General features: G+C 36.8%; 1 protein-coding gene across 10 annotated transcripts in view; it reads right to left on the reverse strand.

The window, feature by feature from the left end:
* LOC100748080 overlaps positions 1 to 19,602 on the reverse strand; it is a 277,175-nt gene that overhangs the window by 41,882 nt on the left and 215,691 nt on the right. For all 10 annotated transcript variants that reach the window (XM_033324960.1, XM_033324957.1, XM_033324959.1 and 7 more), the window contains exons 8-9: positions 728 to 856; positions 463 to 578 (exon numbers count right to left, since the gene is read on the reverse strand). In XM_033324960.1, the coding sequence (XP_033180851.1) occupies positions 463 to 578; positions 728 to 856 (245 nt within the window). The remainder of the gene's footprint in view (positions 1 to 462; positions 579 to 727; positions 857 to 19,602) is intronic.

Genomic DNA, 19,602 nt, shown 5'->3' on the forward strand with positions numbered 1-19,602 from the left:
TTATCTCTGGGTAGGAATAGCTACCGATTTTTTAGAACGATTCAGAATTCCTGCGGAACGGAGGATCTAATGAACGAACCGCTTCGTCGGCGCCATTTTTTACCCTGACGCTTGTTAAATCAGTTTTAATCGTTCGTTGGATCGTCATCTTTTCCTATACCAAATTATGTGATAATAAATGACATGGTATGATCATGGAAGATACGAGATATTTATTTTAATACGTTCGAATTTTTATTTAGATTAGATTACGAGATATGTTGTTTGCAGTATAATTGAGGAAAAATATTAAAATTAGAGAAAGTGATTCAGCGATATGTAAAAATGTATAGAATTAGTTCTAGAATATGTTTTATTCTATGGCCATTTCATTTTGTCTTCTAACAGCTGCTTTCTTTTTTAATCATTTCCACTATACTTTATTAAGTTTAAATTCCTAGTATTCTTGCTCTGAATACTTACAGCTTCTATCTGTGCTATCCATGATAACCGTGGTAGGAGCTTCCGTGGTGATTTCAATGAAATGAAGAGTGGCGACAAAGCCGTTATAATCGAATGGCGGTACTTCCGGACCCGATCTGCGAAACATGACGTTTCTTATTTACTATCTGGTATTTTTTGTTAAAATTCGAAAAAGAATCGAGATTGAATTTGATCGTTTGAATTTGATTCTATGTTAAGTCAAAGCTTTCAAAGATGCTGTACGGGTTTTTTTTTTCTTTCTTACCTGAACTCGACCAGCAGTTTCCGGCCACTGTACGTCAACGACGTTTTATTCTTGAAACAGAGCATCTTGAGAAGGGGACTCGACGTTGTTGAACCCGAGTATACGGCAATGTAGTCGCTTGTGCAGTGTCTGGAACAAACGCGGACGAAAACGTGTGTTAGTTTTAACGTTCAGACACGTGATTCGTAAACAGAATTCGTAAAGAAACGACGTTAATCAGGGGAAATGTTTTAACTTGCTTTAGTTGAATTAAAGATATCCAGTTTTAATTAAGCCAAAATATTTAATCACGCCAATTTGTTACATTACAAATTAAACGTTGGTCATTTCATTCCTCACTAAAATTTTATTTCAAATATCGATTGAACAAATGATTGATGGCAGGACTATATTCTACAAGATAGAAATTTAGAACAAAATTATCGATATTTTAGAATTCCAATAGAAAATTTTACATTTATCTTCGGATATTTCTAAATTTTCTACTATTCAGTGCCAAATAATTTTCAAGTCTGTCTATAATCCAGAATTATACTTTGCAAAATAAAAGTTTGTAACGAAGCTATCGATATCTTAAGAATTTCAAACGCTTCCATGTTTTTAATTTTTTGGACCTTAAAAATATGTTTACCTGAATAAAACTAAATAAGATGGTAAAACGTGTAATTGGATTGAAATCGAATAAAAAGAGGATCGTCGACGCGCATCGAAGGGGTAAGCAGTGTACTGATTTATCAGTGAGTTCATGAGGATGAACAGGAGTCGGTTCCCGTGGAAGTTTCACCATTAAGAAAACATCCAATATTACTGGTAAGGCAGAGGCGGCTGCGCCGAATTACCACGATGGGACCGGCTGATTTATTTTACGAGAAAAGTTCCATCGTCGCTTGCCTGCCGGGGTGATCCTTCATTTCGAGGATCACGACGATGCGATTTTAATAATCTGCTCAAATTAGAGGAACGTCCCGAGGACCTGTCCGGACGGATGCTCGGCCATTAAGGTGTAATTTAGAGTTAAGATTGGATCCGTCGTGGCTGTGCAACGCCGCACAAAAATATAACAGGGCGCTACCCGTAATAAACGGAGTATTCCTTGAAAATCTTTACTCTGAGGAGACGAAGGATGACCTGTTTTTTCGCACGTCTCTCCCTTTCTTAGTGAAATATAAATTTGTGAAATTGACGTATTTTGCAACTGAGAATCATAGTTACGATCGCTTGTGAAGTTCTTTTATTCTTATGAGAAAATAAAATGCAATTTTTCAAATATTCTCTGCTTCAAGGATTTATTATAAATTTTAAATAATTCTAATAAAAGTCTCTCTAACTCTTTAGTTTGATGATATTTTCAAACGATCGATCGCTCGTCAAAACTTGTTGCGTGCTCTATGCGAAAATGATAGCCACTTGCGAATTTTTAAAACCAATATTCCACGAAGACCAAACCTTGTACGTGAAATTTTTATTACGCTCCTTTCATATTATATTTTTATGAAGAATCCTTTATGAAACACGTTGCATGCTTTGTCCTATAAAACGGTACAGAAACTAGACAAATCAAACGTTTGTTTGCCTTACTCTTTGTAATATGTTAAACATCACAAATCTTTTGTTACGTTCAGAAGCCATTTATAATATCGTAGTTTCGTCGCATGTGATCCTGGATGAAGAACAATTTTGAGAATACATGTATTATGATACATACAATACGTATAATACACGAATATTTAATATTAATTCATTTTAATATTCCATGGTGTATTGAAAAAAATTAATCCTGATAGTAAACCCAATCTTTAAAGAGTATTCAGACAAATTAATCCTGATAACGATATCGATACTTGTACCGAGAGAGGAAACGCTCGTTGTTCTCGAAGAATTTCATTAGTCGGGAGTCGGTTGAACAGCGAAGAAATAATTCTAAACACGTAACAGGTGTTTCGAAACTTTTCCCATAATTTTAATTAATTGCTGCAAGAGGTGGTGGCGTAAAGTAATTAATAGGAGAAGTTCACGAGATGCCCGACCGGATTCGATTTCATTGAACCGAATTGCTTTTCGAGAATTCCTTCAACTTTCGGTGAACGTAGACGGAAGGCCGATGTAGCGGAAGGTTGAGACGCGTGGCACGTCGCCAATTTCTGAATAATTAACTGTCAGGAAGCCGCGGAGAGCGCGACCATCTTCATAATTGAGTCACCGCCCTTTCTCTTGCACCGCTGTCTCACTTTCTTCCATGTAAACATATAAATTATGAGACGTTCGAGCCAGAGCCTTGCACCAGACGACCTCGCTACCTTTCCATGATAATTACAGCTGAAACGGAACGCGATACTTCGTTAAGCAAGCACGTGGGACTAATTATCTCGCAGACAATATACGGGCTACTTCAGTATCTCGAGTGAAATGATTATCAGCACGAGCAGAAATCGGAAAAGTTGAAAGAAAAATTCAAACGTAAAAGGCTCGCTTCGTTTATTTCGATCAGATTAACGTGTCAGAATATTTTGGAAATTTTTCTCCTTATTTTCAGTGTGATTTTAAAATATCGAATTTTCTATGGAAGACCGTTGTCGTTTCATGACAGAACCTCCTTTCACGATTACAATTAACAGGGAATTTTTACGAACGTGGTAAATTAGGCGATAAATATGTTTTTTTTATTACTGGCAGTAAAGGTTAAAAGACCACGCAGAAATGGAAAATAAATGCGAGGAGAGAAAAGAGAGAAAACTAGAATCTTATAGATTAAAGATCAATTTACTCTGTCGATGAACATGAATAATTTCATAGAAATAATTCATTTCAAGATAATTCGTATGGCATTGAATTCATAATTTTATAATTTGATCATAAATCTATATTATTAGAGATATTATTATATTATCGAAAGATGACTCTACCGGGTTGATGTTTTCAATTTAAGCCGGGTTTTATTCGATCGGAATTAAACGGAGAGAGAGACATTGTTCAAAGGTGGGCACAACCGACAGATTCGAGTGGGAAATTTTTAATTTACTCCAGCGGATTTGCGGACGAGTAATTTCGGGGCATTTTATACCAGCTTGAGTGTTCACAATACACCGTCCACTGTACACTCTTTTCCTCTTTGAATTTTTCTATCTCTCTTTTCTTCATTTTCGCGATTTCCTTTTTTTTTTACGCAGCTGAATTGTATGAAATGGAGCCGTAGGAATCCGATTTTTTGCTGTTCAGACTGCTCGTGCAGAAAATGATGTACAAAAATATCTTTCTATCTTTATATTCTTATATCTCTTCCTATATACGCATATAATATTATAATAGAAATGATAGCATTTACTTTTTTGTATTTGTTTATTTAGCCCGTAATTTTTATAATAAAACAGAAATACGTTAACTTCCTGCTAGGATTTCGAGTTCTATTGCGATAAAAAATTTGTATTTGGACTGATACGCTAATAGCAAAATTGTTATTACATATATATAAATACGAAGCCTAATTTAATTGAAAATTATTGACATATTTAGCAGTATTATGATAAAAAAATTATGATAATGTTTACATGTATATATTGGTGAATTTTCGTAGAATCAGATAATTTTTTAAACGGTACGCCAAATTTCTAATGCTATTTTATGGAGACACTTTGAACGTTGTAATCGTTGTAATTTGACAGTTTTACAGCCCCAGTTCTCATAAAAAAAAATGTATTTTGAATCGGAAAATCACGAACAGCGGACATTCCTCGTCTTTCTCTAACCCTTCAAACGTAAAATTACTAAAGGAAGAGATTATACATGTGCTAGAATACGTACCTTTAAAAAACGCATATACAACTAAATTATACAATAATTAGTATTTCATTTAAGATTTAACGAATCAAAAAAAAATCTATTTGCGATCCAACATTCCCGCGACAGTTATACGATTTTTATTTGAAATGCTTTGTTAACGACGTTTGCCGAAGTACGGCGTCGTTCGTCCTTGCCGAAAGCTCCTTTAATGCTGAGATAATTGAGCGAGCCTAATTAAAATCATTCGGCTGAAGCGTACTACTCTAGGTAATGACAAAGTTTATCTACGAAGATAAGCCGAAATTGCAGAAGATATTGTACATCGTCGTCGGGATTGTTCTTTTTTCTTCTACAAGAGTACAATCAAAAGTGGTTGGAGGAAGGCGGAGTAATCGGTGGAATAAATTCTTTGCTCGTAGCGGTAACTCGAGAGTAGAGTTCGAAAGAAAGAGGAAGCAATCCGAAGAATCTCTCGATCTCGACTCTCGTTCGTTTCATCTTATTCGTTCCACGATCTCGTTTCTTCCGCTCTTCACAAGAAAATTTTTTCCATTTCCAGTTGTATGAATGCCGGATTAATCTGTATGAAATTACAGAAATGCACCTTAACGTTCTCGTTACATAGTTTTGTATGAAAACTTCCGTGATAATAATTCACGATCGAATTTATCGTTGGAATATATAAATCGCGAAAATTTTCGTTTGCTTCGTTGCACGAACGTTCTTCGTTACATATTAAAAACGGTCCCGTTACGAGGTAACGTAATCCATCGGGATAATTCCAACGAGAATTCATTCAGTCATCACAGTAATACCATCCGCAATCGCATCGGGGATTCCTATGCTTCGAATATAACTGCTTTACGAACAGTTTCGAGCTGTTACCGTAATTCGATAACGAGCCACTCAACTTTTCCCCCCCCTATGAATAATCGGAAACGATATTTCCTTGCATTTAAACGTTTCAGTTTCAACGTTCCCTTCCAATCTTTTTATCTTTCCATTCTACGTTTTCGATCTTATTAACCATTCTTGTTATCCGCTATAACGCGACGAGATACTTTTTTATTATGTTCAGATAAATTTACAAGAAAGAATTTGCTTTTCTTATATTCGCATTGCTGCAAGATAAACAAGCGAGTGATCACGTAATACGAAAGCGTTGCGATCGTCGGAAAGATCGCATCGGGGATTTGCAACGAGTGCAATTATAGTAATAGTCCCGTGGATCGCAATAACTGGGCACGCGGATGCATTAAACGCGTGGTGCATTCGTGTCACGTAATCAGGACCGTGCCAACAGATATTGTACGTAACTGCGTGTAACTAATGTAGGAATCGTATGCGCGGCGTTAAATTAATTCACCACGCCACTGTTTCTGTTCCAGCACGATTAATGCGTCACGCTTCCGCGAGCTTGCATCCGCGTGGCGCGCAATTGTCTTCGACGCACGGGGGATTACGCTCGAATCCTCGCGAGGGAGAAATTTGTCTGCTGTCGAAGTAACCACGGATAACGGCAAATATATCGCGAACCGATGGCGTACGAGAATATGAAATATGTAAAGTAGATATATTTGCCGTAGAAATCGACCCGTAGAATGGATAATCGCTTGTTGCAACGATGACGATTGAACGAAATATTGGATATGTATGTAGAATTGTGAGGTTGCGAGTAATTTTAGAAAAATATCGCCGATGTTTCTACGGAAATATCGCAACAGATATTGGATATCGGAAGAAATTTAAATCTCGACATTTTTGAACACTTTTTATTTTTGCCCTTTTGAATGTCACTTATCAATACTACCATGTTATCGGACGTTAAATTGTAAGTTTTATTCGCTAGTTTTTTATTTTAGAGAAATATTGTAAACATTTTCAAAAAGACGTTCTTTAATGTTTACTATATGTATCTCTTTATTGAGTGTATGTCTACAGCAATTATATTGTACTTTTATCAGATTAGTTTACATACACGATAGATTTCTATGATAAAACACTTTCGTGAAACGATTTACGTCGAGACTATGCTAATATTTAATGCCAATTAATGGTAGAATATTTGAGAGCAAAAGGAACTATCTATCAGGTGAAATAGTTTATATATGTATAGTTTCAAATCACAGTAATTACGTAATTAGGTCACGAATTAATCACGCGAAGTTTGATCATAATCGAACCATTTTCCTTGACAGCTGCTTGAATACCGACAATGAATTACATATTCTACTTGCAGGCTTCTATTTTGCGCTTGTCTGAATACATATGCATATTTCACTGGCTTACCGCCTGACTACGACCGGGCTGCTCTACTTAGCAGATGTGCGAACTTTGGAGAGTTCTTATATCATTAGTTTGGCCTTCAATCATACGTTCGTTGAATTCAGATCAATATTTCAGTATTTGCTGGTTCTGCTTATTAACAACTTAACCATCTGAGACCTGTTACTGTCAAGAACGTCTAACCATAACTAGCGGCATATAGAGGCCACCAAGCATCTAATTACGGAGTCATAACGTAGATAAACATGATGTTAGGCCACCTGTGGTGCTATTGTACTCGTATGCCACTGTAAACTCTAGCAACATTTGCATTGACCCACGAGTAATAGATAGAGTTATCTAATTTTCTTGTTGTATTTTTTCTTGTTGGATCTAGAGTACCTAACGATCACGATATTTTTGCATTCTTTCTTTGTTACGTTAAAGACTAATAGTATCTCATAACATACAAATTTAGTTGACCTCTGCAAGTTGAAGATTGAATTATCGAAGCTTATCTAACTCAAACAATCATATCTTATCATACAATTAACGTAATTGACTCGATTACCGAGAGGAATCAAAAGTCTTCCTATTTTCTCAAAAGACAATAAGCAACTCCAAAAATGTTGATATCTTAAATATAATTATTTCAGCTTTCTGTACGTTCGTTTTTCATGTTACTTTTTTTCTGGACCTAAACTACAAGACATTTTTTCATTTTTTCGTTATTATATTAGAGACTAATAATGTTTCATAATATACAATTAGTCTGACTATTCTGTGAAAAATTCAAGGTTGAATTATTCAAGTTTGGCGGACTCAAATGATTAACTCGATTAACAAGAGAAATCAAAGGCGGAAAGCATCTTAAAAATGTCGATATTTTAATCGTGGCTATTCCAGCTGTCTGTGTGTTCGTTCCAACAGACGGACCCGATAATCCAATGGCGTGATCCTTCCACAACCGCCATACGACATGGTTTGCTGCTTTATCGGTTTGCCCGCTTTCGATTCATCCTTGCTGGAGTTTCAATAGAACGAGACCAAGAGGAATTGGTTACCCTTAATAATGGTTTCCGTGGAAGCCAACCGTAACTTAGCATAGAATAAGGAAGTACCTGGATCATCGTTCCACTAGCGTATAACTAAATCGAGGCTGAAAGTTTTCCACGGAATCTGTTTACCTATTGCCCGAATTAGCATTTCTTCGTCTAATGGTTCGCTTCCTCGACTTTTTTTTCTATCTGCTTCACACTTTGTGCTACATCGTAAAGAGTTTCGACTCCCATGAGGAACTCTTAAAGCAGAAAGTTACTCTGGAAACTTGTCTCTGGAGGATACGAAATGATAAGGAAATAGAAAAGTAATCAAGTATTTTAAACGATCTCCTGACTTCGCCATTATCTCTTAGATTTAATTTAGAATTCCTGAAATCTCGTTAAAATTCTTATTGTGCAGTTTTCTCTCCGATAGTTTCTTTACAGGAGTACGTTTAACAGGATAATACGAGAGCTAATAGATTGAATTATCAAGCGTGATATATTTTACATCTTAAATTATAATTAATAACAAGTCAATTATCATATACAACGTAATTGTTAAATTGCGTTACACGTAAACAGGCGAACTTTCCCTTCTATAAAAAAATTCGTAATTACGTGTAAACTTTTTTACGTCTAATGCAGCAGAAGAAAAACGTTTAATATGAAGTTAAATAGTTTTCAATGTTTAAAATTTAGTATCGAGTGTTGTATAATGATCGTATCATCACAAGAAAACGAATAAACGATTATGACCATCGCTTTGATACCAAATTCTTTCTGTTCTGATATCCAGTAGAACCTACATAAATAGGAAGATAGTGTAGTATCGTGGACGAGGGGCCTAAGGGGGTGTCGTGCGAATTATAAACAAGCGATTGCTGAGCGTGTGCATGATGGGGCTTAAACAAGAGATATAAGACAAAAGAGAAAGGGAAGAGACATGAATTAACAGCAGTATGAGTTGAGAAGCTAGAGAGTGCGGATTGCGTTGTCGAGATAGTGCTGTTAGCGTTGTTGAGAGAGAGTTGAATCTGTATTGACGAGAATTGTTAATTAATTATAATACGTTGTTACGATTAGCTCATGTTAAATAACCATCGTTTTCTGTTTAATCCATTTATTATTAATAAACTTATTATTATAGTAGTTACGATACTACAATAGAATAGGTGATAAAATAGTCCAAAGTTACGATTGTGTAAATTTCAAATACACAGGTTCACAAATTCGTTAATTGTCTTGTGGACCATCTCGTGGGTGGTTTTCACCTCCTTTGGCAGTTACTTCGTAGTAGCTATTGCATTTCAACTGAAACCGCGCTAATTAATTCCCTAGGACGGATTTATTCCTCTGGATGGTAAACAGTGGAGGAAACTTGTCCGCGACACTCGCGTTTTAACAGCTTTTAAGCGTCGATACGCGATTACTACTGGTTTAGAACTTAATCCGCTGCATGTTATCTTGTGGCTACAGTTGTTGTCTCGCAAGTGAAATAGAACTGGATTTCTCTCGCATGGAAACTTGTAGCCATTTGCAAATGACCCTTCAACGTGCATCCGCCACTCTGCCGGCCCGGCTGCATTGTTACTTGAGGCTGTTTTCGCAAAATACGACACCGTTTTGCTTCGTTTCCATTTCCACGCAGCAGTGAATTAGTCAAAGTAAAAAATGGATACGATCAAGCCTAATTTTCACCGATAGATATGGAACACTGACCGTGTAACGCTCTTTACGTTATTTAGTTAAGCAAATTCTTGTAAGTTTGAGGAAAATTTAGAAGAATCATTGCAAGTACGTGGAATTTTTTTGTTACAATCTTATGCCGTATATATCTACCGTCAAAAAAGTTTTTAAATTTCAGAAAAGCGTGATAGCATCGTCATCAATATATGCGCTTTATCGGTACAGTTTACACTTAAGTTTTTCATGGAACATTAAAACTCATTTTGTTTACTAAGATAAGAAAAGAACGAGTAGAATACGGCCATAGCAGGATCGATCCGAAGGATAATTCCATTTATGATACGGAACATAAGAACAATTTTTCGTATTCTGTCAATGCATTTTCGATCGCATAATTAAATAAATCGAACAGTACGTGTCTGCAAATATATATAGACGATTGCATTAATGTTTTTACGTAGTCACGCGTCCTGCGAATTTTTTTCTAGGACTTGAAGGGAAAAAGGAGGAATTGAAGGAAAATTAGAAAGATCACAGAACGATCGATGATTTACTCGCCCGAACACAATTAAATCGATTCGTCGGTAAATCAGTTATTTCCGCAAATGGAAAATTCGAGGATGGCGAAAGAGGGAGGGGAACTCGTTCGCGCGGCTGATTTCGTTACTCACCCCCTCTTTACTCTGCGAACCATTATTGACACTGGTCGGAAAATATTTCCGCGGACCGCCGGTGGAAAAATTAGGTAAATATCCAGGGAATTCGATAACTAAGTGGTCCGAATTCAACTTCTTCGAGATCTCTGGCATTCCAATTTCTTCTCTGTGTACATTCCAACTAATAGGATTGAAAAATGTACATGGAATTCTTTTGTTTTATATGGTCTTATACGATGATTCGATGCTTCGTATTAGTATCTAAGATTAAAATTTCTTACGAATGCGTAAACGTTTGTAAAATATAAATTAGATACGCTACATCTTCGTTACGATCAGAGACTAGTGTTCCGTGAAAAAATGTCACAGGTATCATTATATATAAATAATAATTTATAGAAAATATTTACTTCGAATAACAGTCGCACTGTTACGCACATAAGTTACGCTACTCTTGTACGAGAATGAAACACAGAATCACAAGTATTTCCTACAATAATAGCGCTTTTATCCTACGATTTAAATTACAATTACTTTCTTTCGCAATCTGAATCAAACAAGTAAAATAATAGCACTGACCTACATAACAAAGTACTGTATTTTTCTTCGTGGAATGAAAGGCTGCCGTAACAATTATTCCTTCGAATTGGTCAATTCGTCTCGTTCAAACACGATTCTCGTCGCGCTACGGATTGAGCGAAATTAAACGTAAATCTCGTTACGTCAGTGATGGTTGATGTTAAAGTATAATCTGGATTAGTCGGCAAATTCAATCGGATTCCCCGCGCCATTCCGAGCTGGTCGGCGTACCAGGAGGGCGTAATACGAAATTTATACGAGACGAACGGAAGACGAGCAACAGGATGTGCCGGATATTATTTTCCGGCGCTGCTTGATAGAAAAACGGAAGTTGGCGACCTCGTGTCACGTTTAATTCCATCCTGTTTCGGCTGCGCTTCATTTCCGCGCTGGTGCTTATTTCAACATCGACCTCGCTGTAAAATAAAATTGAACAGAGAGAGGGAGAGAGGGGAGAGGGATAGAGGTGTATGAAAATCAAAAATAATCAAATTCGGCGGCGGGCGCTGGTCGCACGGAAATTAACGAGGCTCTCGATAAGCGTGAAAATGGATTTGCATTGCGCCCGCTTGTTTCCCGTAACTAACTTCCGACCACCACTTATTTAACTTTTGCCGAAGCTGCACGCTGTATTCGAACTAACTGCTTCCCGCTAGCCTGTTGAATATTTATTTTGTTTTTCCTAGTTTCGCGATAAGAAATATAAGCTGACGACGCTGCCGGATTTTTGTCTCTCTCGTTCCTTTGATTACGTCTTACTTTCTGCCCCGCCGGGATAAGAGAGTATCGTTTAATGTTTAAAGTTTATCTGACTATGAAATTTTATACGGGCACGCGAAGTATTCCGGTTTTACCATAAAAGTGATTAAAGCTGCGATCAAACTAGTATAGTAAGAGTGATTAAAACAGTATATTCTTTTCTTCGTTTGAAATTAATTTCGAATAACATTTACTTTAATTGCTATTTACTAAATAATATTTAATACCGATTTGTTAGTAAATAGTATTGATATTCATTTTACCTGTAAATTCTGACGGAGATTCTGTGCTTGCGCTACATATTCTCACCACAATTCATAGAAACTTTCATCGAATTATATCAAATGATTATACGTTGACAGATATATATTGATGTCGTGTATTCCATTTAACGTTATACCCATGTGTCGTAGATATTAATATTCATGTACTTCCATAGTCTCATTGATTTACAAATTTAATAATAATCCATCCGTAATATTTGATAAAAGATAGTGTTACGTCAGTGTTAGTGCGATACTCTACCTAGACCAGACCACACACCGCGGACAAGATGGGAACCAGATGTCCGCTCATCCTTACTGCGTACCCTCAATAGTCTTAAGGACTTATCGTAAATCTCAGGAATTTTCTAGCTAAGGTCCTTCAGACCGAACAAACATCTCTTTACTGAATCGTTTCTAAAGCTTATTGTTTGCTACCGGAAGGCACCGGAAAGTTAATTTTTCTCACGTACGATACTTCACATTAGCAACTTTCTATCGAGGGCGGCTAAGACCCTTCCTAGTCCACCGACTTTCTTTTATCCAATCAGGAGCAATGTCTACTGCCCTCGCTTTCCTAACAAATCCGGTGGTCCCTTGCGTTAGATACACCCATCGTTAGCTTTCCTCCGACACAGCATCGTCACTTTAAGTTACTTATTCTTCATCGTTAGAATAGTGAATATGTCGTTACCGGGTTTCTATCCTTAAATCAATCACTTACTTAACTTATACGTACGCATCAGTGTAATTGTCTTCTTTACAAAGTTGTTGGAATAAACATTAATTTATACCTGTTAATTCAGTGTAACCTCGATTGAACCACCCCTATTATCGTAACAGAAATCAAGGGATCGATCAGTTCGTGGCGTTGATTGTCTAATCGTAACGGGAATTTACGACTCCCGTTGACGTGCTTTCTCGCGATCGCGTCCCTCCGCGATTGGTCGAAGAAACAGATTGAGTATAATATGATAAAATCTCAAGTGAACGCGTTCACGACTGTTTACTAAAATTTCATCTTGATGACAATTCGCTAAATATGTTACTAGTACGAGTTTGTATTTCACAGAAGTACACGGAAACGTTACGAGATTAGGCGTAGTTGCGCGCTCCTTAAGGCGAATTTTCAAGCAGCCTTAGATCAGGAGGGTGGAATGGAGCGTGGATGATGTGGAGTGGAGGATCTGGTGCACGGTTAAAGGCATGCCTTATCTCTAAGCTTTACACTCTATTACGTTTATTAAAAGCACCAGTGGAAGAAGTTTCACGGTCCGAGCTGGCGCGGTGGGAATAAAAATGAGGTCGTCCGTATTACGTCTTCCGGAACACTTTCAACGTCTTATGCTTCCGTTGATAGATCGAGAACGTAATCTCAGTAGTTTCCATGTATTACAACACTTGTGAAGTCACCGGTAGTGATTACGAGCCACGAATGTAATTGTTTCAAATTTATTTATTTGAATAGCGTTTCAACTATATTTCGAAAATTTTCATTTCTCAACTATTATTGATCTTAATGGAAAGCTGATATTGCAAGGCAATTTATATACAAACACAGATAGATAATATATATTAGGCAATATAATAAGAATAATATCTGTGTACTAAACTAGCTATCAATCCGAACATTGACGTTAATTAAAAAAAAAACTCTACATTTGTCTATTTCAATTTGGATTATACAATTTTGATACATGTTAATAAATTTTGTATTTCTATTTATTCGTACATACGTACATACATATATATTTTTGTAAAGTTAGGTAAACTATAATATTTAACCACGTGAAATAATTAAATGCGACCCGATAATATAAAATGACCTCTGCGTCCTTTTTTCGCACCTAATCTTGAAATGTCCATAATTAATACTCACTAATACTCACATTCATAATGACGAAGGTACGAGCAGAACAGAAGGTACCTTCTAAAAAAGTTCTATACACCGTTTTCTATATCCGAGACGAGAAGCCATTTAACCATCTACTTTCTCTATTACCTTTTTCGTTTCAAGTGGAGCACTAAAATAAAGAAAAAGAAAGGACGAACAGGAAGGCGAAGAACACAAATCTAGAGGAAGTATTCGAAAGTTTTGCTGCAAGAGAAACGCAACTTTCGCGAAACCCCTCCTCGTCTAGCCGAACTTTTGCGTCGCTTAATCCCTTCGCCGGACGCCGGATTTATTTCGTCATTGTTTTGCCGTCTCGTTTTGTCCCGCGATTTAATTGTAGACAACCAATCTTCTTCTCTTCTCTCTCTTCCTTTTTGTGACGGGCTCGGAAACATATTCAACGATTTGTAGCGATCCTAATCGCAATTTAGTTATGAACGTCGAGCGGATGGAAATGAAAACCGGTCCAGCGATAGTTTGATAATTAAATTCAACGATTCGACGATCAACTAGCCCTGGAACGAGTAACTTCCTCAACGAGGTCTCTGTAGCGAGCGTCTTCGTGTTCCATAGACTTTCTTACGGCTTTTCGTGGGAAGTTTCGCACGCGAAACGTTGGTCGTTACGAGGCCCTGGCTTGTCGCTACATTTCACGGCAAAGTTTCCACGGAATCAGAAGAATGGAAACGCGAGGCGCGGAGGAAAAACGAAGAAACATTGACTCTTGGCGGAATAAGAATTCCCTACGAAGTCGACAAGTAGAGGAAAAGTCAAAGTCCTGGTCTGAATCCGTGGTAAGATCTTGATCTCCCTTTGAGAAAGCAGGATAAGACCGAAAGTGACCCGATGCTAGCAGGGACGAGCGGAGGAGATCGTGGTTATTCGTGGAAAAATAATCGTCCGAAAGATACGGTTGTAAGTGGCTGGTATCAGTTTAATGAAGTTCCAGGAGATCGGATTAAAAAGCTTTCAACGAAGTTCTTTAATCGAATTGGTACACCGATCTGAGATTAGTTCTCAAAGATCAATGATCTAGGATAATTGAGAAACACGGGAATCGCACTGATCCACTCCATTGGGTTTAATTTTTAAGAAACTAATCACTCAGTCATCGTATATTCTCTTACTGAAATTAAAAAGTTTTCGATAACGAAGTATGTACTTGGATTAAGTTGTGAATTTTTTTCAACATTGATGGTAGTTAGCTTTTGAAAAAGTGATAATTGAAATGAGAAACCACATTGATTAACTTCACGGAGATTTATTATATGGCTTTTGGATAAATAAACATTAATTATGTATTATTACCGTAATCCTGGATCCAAAAATTTACAAACAACAGAGTTAATTAGTTTCGACGGTTTAATCTTGTTATATACTGTAGATGTTTCATATAATTCACGTATAATATTTTGTATTATTTCACGATTGTATAGACAAATGTAATCTACTTGTTGAGTTTCTGATTCCATTTAGACATCAGTCGACCATGTACGGTTATATTCTACTTACAGGCTGTCTGTGTACATGCGATCCTATTTCACTCTCCGGATGTCCGCTATACATTGTCCTATTGTGCTTCAGCCACCGGTCTATTCTACTTAGACTGACCATACGTGGATCTAGTATACTTGCCGGCTGTCCACCAAGATGCGATCTCATTCTACTTGAACGCGTCTAATCGGGAATTTATGTCGACTACGCTGTGATCTGATCGAACTGGATTAGAAAGAGAATTGTTCTTTTTATGAATTTTTAACGCAAGGTATTTCGTTAAATGACCAAAACAAATAAAAGGAATTTAATCCTACGATGTGGATATCTTAAAGTAAGAAACGATTCGACAGTACAATCTTCTTTTACGTCTTTCTTTGGTTCCACTTGGCACAATCACATACAACGTAACGTCTCGACTTTTGGAAAAGATGTAGAAAATCTACCTCGATGACAAAAGTCGACGAGAAGCCAGAAAGACACGTAATATCGTTGTCCCATCATTTTTATCTTATTCGTTTGTTTTCTTTTCGTTCTCGAAGTTTCTTTTTGTATTGGATGAAGTTCTGAAGACTCCCGTTTTCTTCGAACGTTTTTCGAGGACACTCGAAACGAAAACGAAGTAGTTGGTGTGTTCGTGCGAGCAACGCGTGAATAAGATTGGAAATAAATTTTAGACAGTTGGATTTCTCAGCAATAGATCGTACTATTTCTTGGCATGGTTATTCCGATACTTTTGCAGAACAATCACATAGACGTGAAAACGTTCTGCATGTACATATTTTTCTTGAAAACATTGCTGATGCGGAGATTACGAATTTGGAAACGAAAGTCCATTATATTTCACGTTATAACACGAAAGGTATTTATTACTGTTAAAAAGGAAGATATTACGCAAAGATGAATAACGCAGAAGCAAGACTAGATTAATGAAGGAAGGAAGTGATTTTGATCATCCATGAATCCAGGATGCAACATTCTCGGGAAATAGAAAAAGCGATTGTTGAGAGAATATAAAAGCGAAAATAAACCGGTGTGAGAAATGAGAAAGATTCAGGTTGTGACTCTCGGTGATCCAATGTTCTTTTAATTCGACCATCATTATAATTTCATTAATCTTTATCAACCCTCTATGACTTTCTTTTACGCTTCTCCTCCAATCCTTTGTTTATTTTGAACTAAGAAAGTTAGCTGATAACTGCAAAGTAATTCATGAGACGTTGCGTCCCCTCCTTGTGAATTTGTAAGATGATAAGGAAGAATTAGAATGTCAGAGGCGAGTTTTCGGAATAATTTGATAAGCCGTGACCGATCGATTGTTAGCTGTACGAGGCGTGAGTTCCCTCGGAAGTTATAAATAACACTGGCTGTGAAAACGCAGCGGAATTACTTCTATCGTTGCTGGAGTAACACCGATAAGCCATACCTTTCGGAGGATGTCGCGTCTCTTACCAAACTTTTATAAAAAAGTGGCAGATACGAGTGAAACATCCACGTTATAAACAATCTTATCTGTATCGATGAAAAATGATGCCGCTATAATCTAAACATTAATTTTTCATATAATATATATAATATATAATATAATATGTAATATATAATCTTTCATGTTATATATATAATATCAATTATAATCATAAAAACAAATTATAATATAATATTAATAAAGATGCTAATACTAGATAATATTCCAGATAAGGAATGTGAAATGTTCATTTGTTAATAAAAAAAAATTTGCTTCCTCTATTCTGTGAACTAAATGGAATAATTAAAAAATAGTTAAGAATTAAAAAGAAAAATAAATCCATCGCATTTTTAATTCTTTTCAATTAGGTAATTACTTTCGCGACATAAAAGCAAAATGACATAGAATTTAACAATAAGAGTTTAGTTCTTATCGGTCGTATCATTTATCTCCTTTCCATATACCAAAGCGTGCAGACAGAAGGAAGCACGAGAAAGAAAGACGATTCTAAAGCATTTCAGAATAATAATCCCAGGAGGAATAACAAAAGAGAAAAGGAGAGGCCAACGAGAGACTACCAACGTCGATCTTCCTGAAACGAAGGGATCATGTACAGGGAGTTCTATTTGCAAACGAAATATTACGCGGCTGTCTCGTCTGGAACGAGAAATTCCGTCATATTCTGACAAGCGGAATCGACACTGTGAATAATAGACAACGATGATAGTAGAAGTTGTCCGACATTTTGGACCGTGCGTTTACGCGAATGTGACAACAAAAGGAAGAATAAAATATGGAACAGACAGGGAAAGAGAATAGACGCGAAAGAATACGCTTCTGACTATTTTATCACCACTAAACGTATCATCATTATCGTCCTTAGAATTATTTGCTTTAATTATTCCAATTTTACGCGAGCTTCTTGCTTCTAATAAATTATAATTTATTGATTGTATTTTTCTATATCGGTATCTTGAAATTTTCTACCATTTCCTATACCCTGTGTTCAACTTTGGTTGTCTCAATAAAACTGCCAAATGATCTGCTATTCGATTCTTACTTTTACCGTATTATTACCTTGTCATGGTGGTTGGAACAATGACTGGTCCTTATGTAACTGTCCGCGATAAATTAAAGTGATTGGAAAGGGGACGGCGAAGTGGACAGACAGGCGGGCTCGAATTTCTGGCATAGCTGCCGAAACGAGCCAAGTGGCGAACAAGATCGATCGTCTCGCAATGGATGACTGTGCCTGGGGCCTGCATTCGGAACGAGGACATTAAGTAGCAGCGTCGCCGCGAGAATTCTCGATGAATTCATGATTCACGTGCGCTTACCGGCAAGAACGACCAGAGATCCCCTGTTCTGACGTAATTTTTATTTAAATGATCCATGATCCGTGTGTTATTTTAATGAATAAAAGACGAAGCTTTCTTTATGGGAATATTCTATGAAAGATGATGGACGAACGCGGGGGATTAAAAATTTAAAAGGACGATGACGAACGAGAATAGAAGATGAAAGGTAATAATAGAAGGCTCACTTGATCCAAAGATACTGAGAGTGAGAAACGCGATAGACAATTCAGGTTGATGAAAATGTAACAATCGTTTAATATAATACCGATATTCGCAATTAAAAGTGAATTCTAAGATGAATTTACCAAAATAACGTTTGCCACATCGTTCTGGTATATATGGTGGGATATGAGTGCGTGTGATGCTCATAGTTTTGCTAGAATTGATGTTAGTTTCATATAATTGACAAACCTGTATCGTTATTTAATATACTGAATAAATATTTATACTTTTATTCTTGAACTTACAATTCATAACATGGAGAATACTACGCGTTCTCTTGAAATTTCGAACAATCGTGAAAAATGTTCACAGAAAGCACAATGTATGAACCTAGACGAAAGATACTTTCCATCAGGCTAATGGAACGCCGTTAAAAACGTAATCCGTTTTCGCAGTCGAAACGAGAAAGGAGAGATGTCGAAGTTTCCTGGGGTCAAAAAACGAGGAACGAGCAACGGAAGCGGTAAACGATAGGCATACACGTGATGCTGATCGATGCTTTCGTTGACAGACAGGCCACTTTTTCCTCTCGTTTTCAACGCCGAAGATAAATTCTACAACGGCGAACAGATCGAGAATGCAAGATGTAATAAATAAAGATTACGCGGTGATATCACACGGGTCATAGAACAGGATATCTCGATTTATTTAAAGAAACTAGCGTTTCATGAATAACCTACAAAATTCTAACGTAGGACTGTTCGTTTGAAACTTTTCGTCGAGCCTAATCGATTTAGGAGGGACGTTTCCTAGATTTCGTAAAAAACTGTACGCAAATGGGAGCTGAAACTCTGGCAACGACGTTATTGCGTTACGAGCTTTGCGCGAAAGTTGCGACAAAAATGCCGCAGAAATCACACGGAAAGTTAGCTCGCATGTTAACTTATCACTCGGGTAATATTATCTATCTATCGAAAGTTAGTGCAACTTATACCACTTTCCGTGGAAAATTCGTGAACGATCAAATTCGAGGATATTAAGACTAAAAATCTCTTTTCCTAGCGATTTACTCTTAGTATGTTCATGTTTATTCCCAAATTATGAGAATCAATAGATTAATAATACATATTAATAGCAAATCAGTCGTGGCACATACAGAGATTACACTACTGCTCTATGCTAAAATTCATAATTATAATCATTAGTTGAATGCACGTGTGTAAGTGTGAATGAGCTGGGGAGAAAAATTCACCAGTCGATTCATTGTCGAGGTTATTTGATGTGTAAACAGAGAAACTCGTGGATAAATTGTAAGGTAGAAAATATATTTAAATACAAGTGTAATTCTAAGTAAGAATACAATTTGAGCTGGTCCAGATCCGCACGCTAGCTGTGTTATCTAATAACTGAAAAACCCCGAAGCCAACGTCGCCTGTCTACTGTTTATGGTCTGTCCTCGTCGCGGTCTTTTGTC

This window comes from Bombus impatiens, unplaced genomic scaffold, assembly GCF_000188095.3.
Source record: "Bombus impatiens unplaced genomic scaffold, BIMP_2.2 scf_0089, whole genome shotgun sequence".
Taxonomy (NCBI): domain Eukaryota; kingdom Metazoa; phylum Arthropoda; class Insecta; order Hymenoptera; family Apidae; genus Bombus; species Bombus impatiens.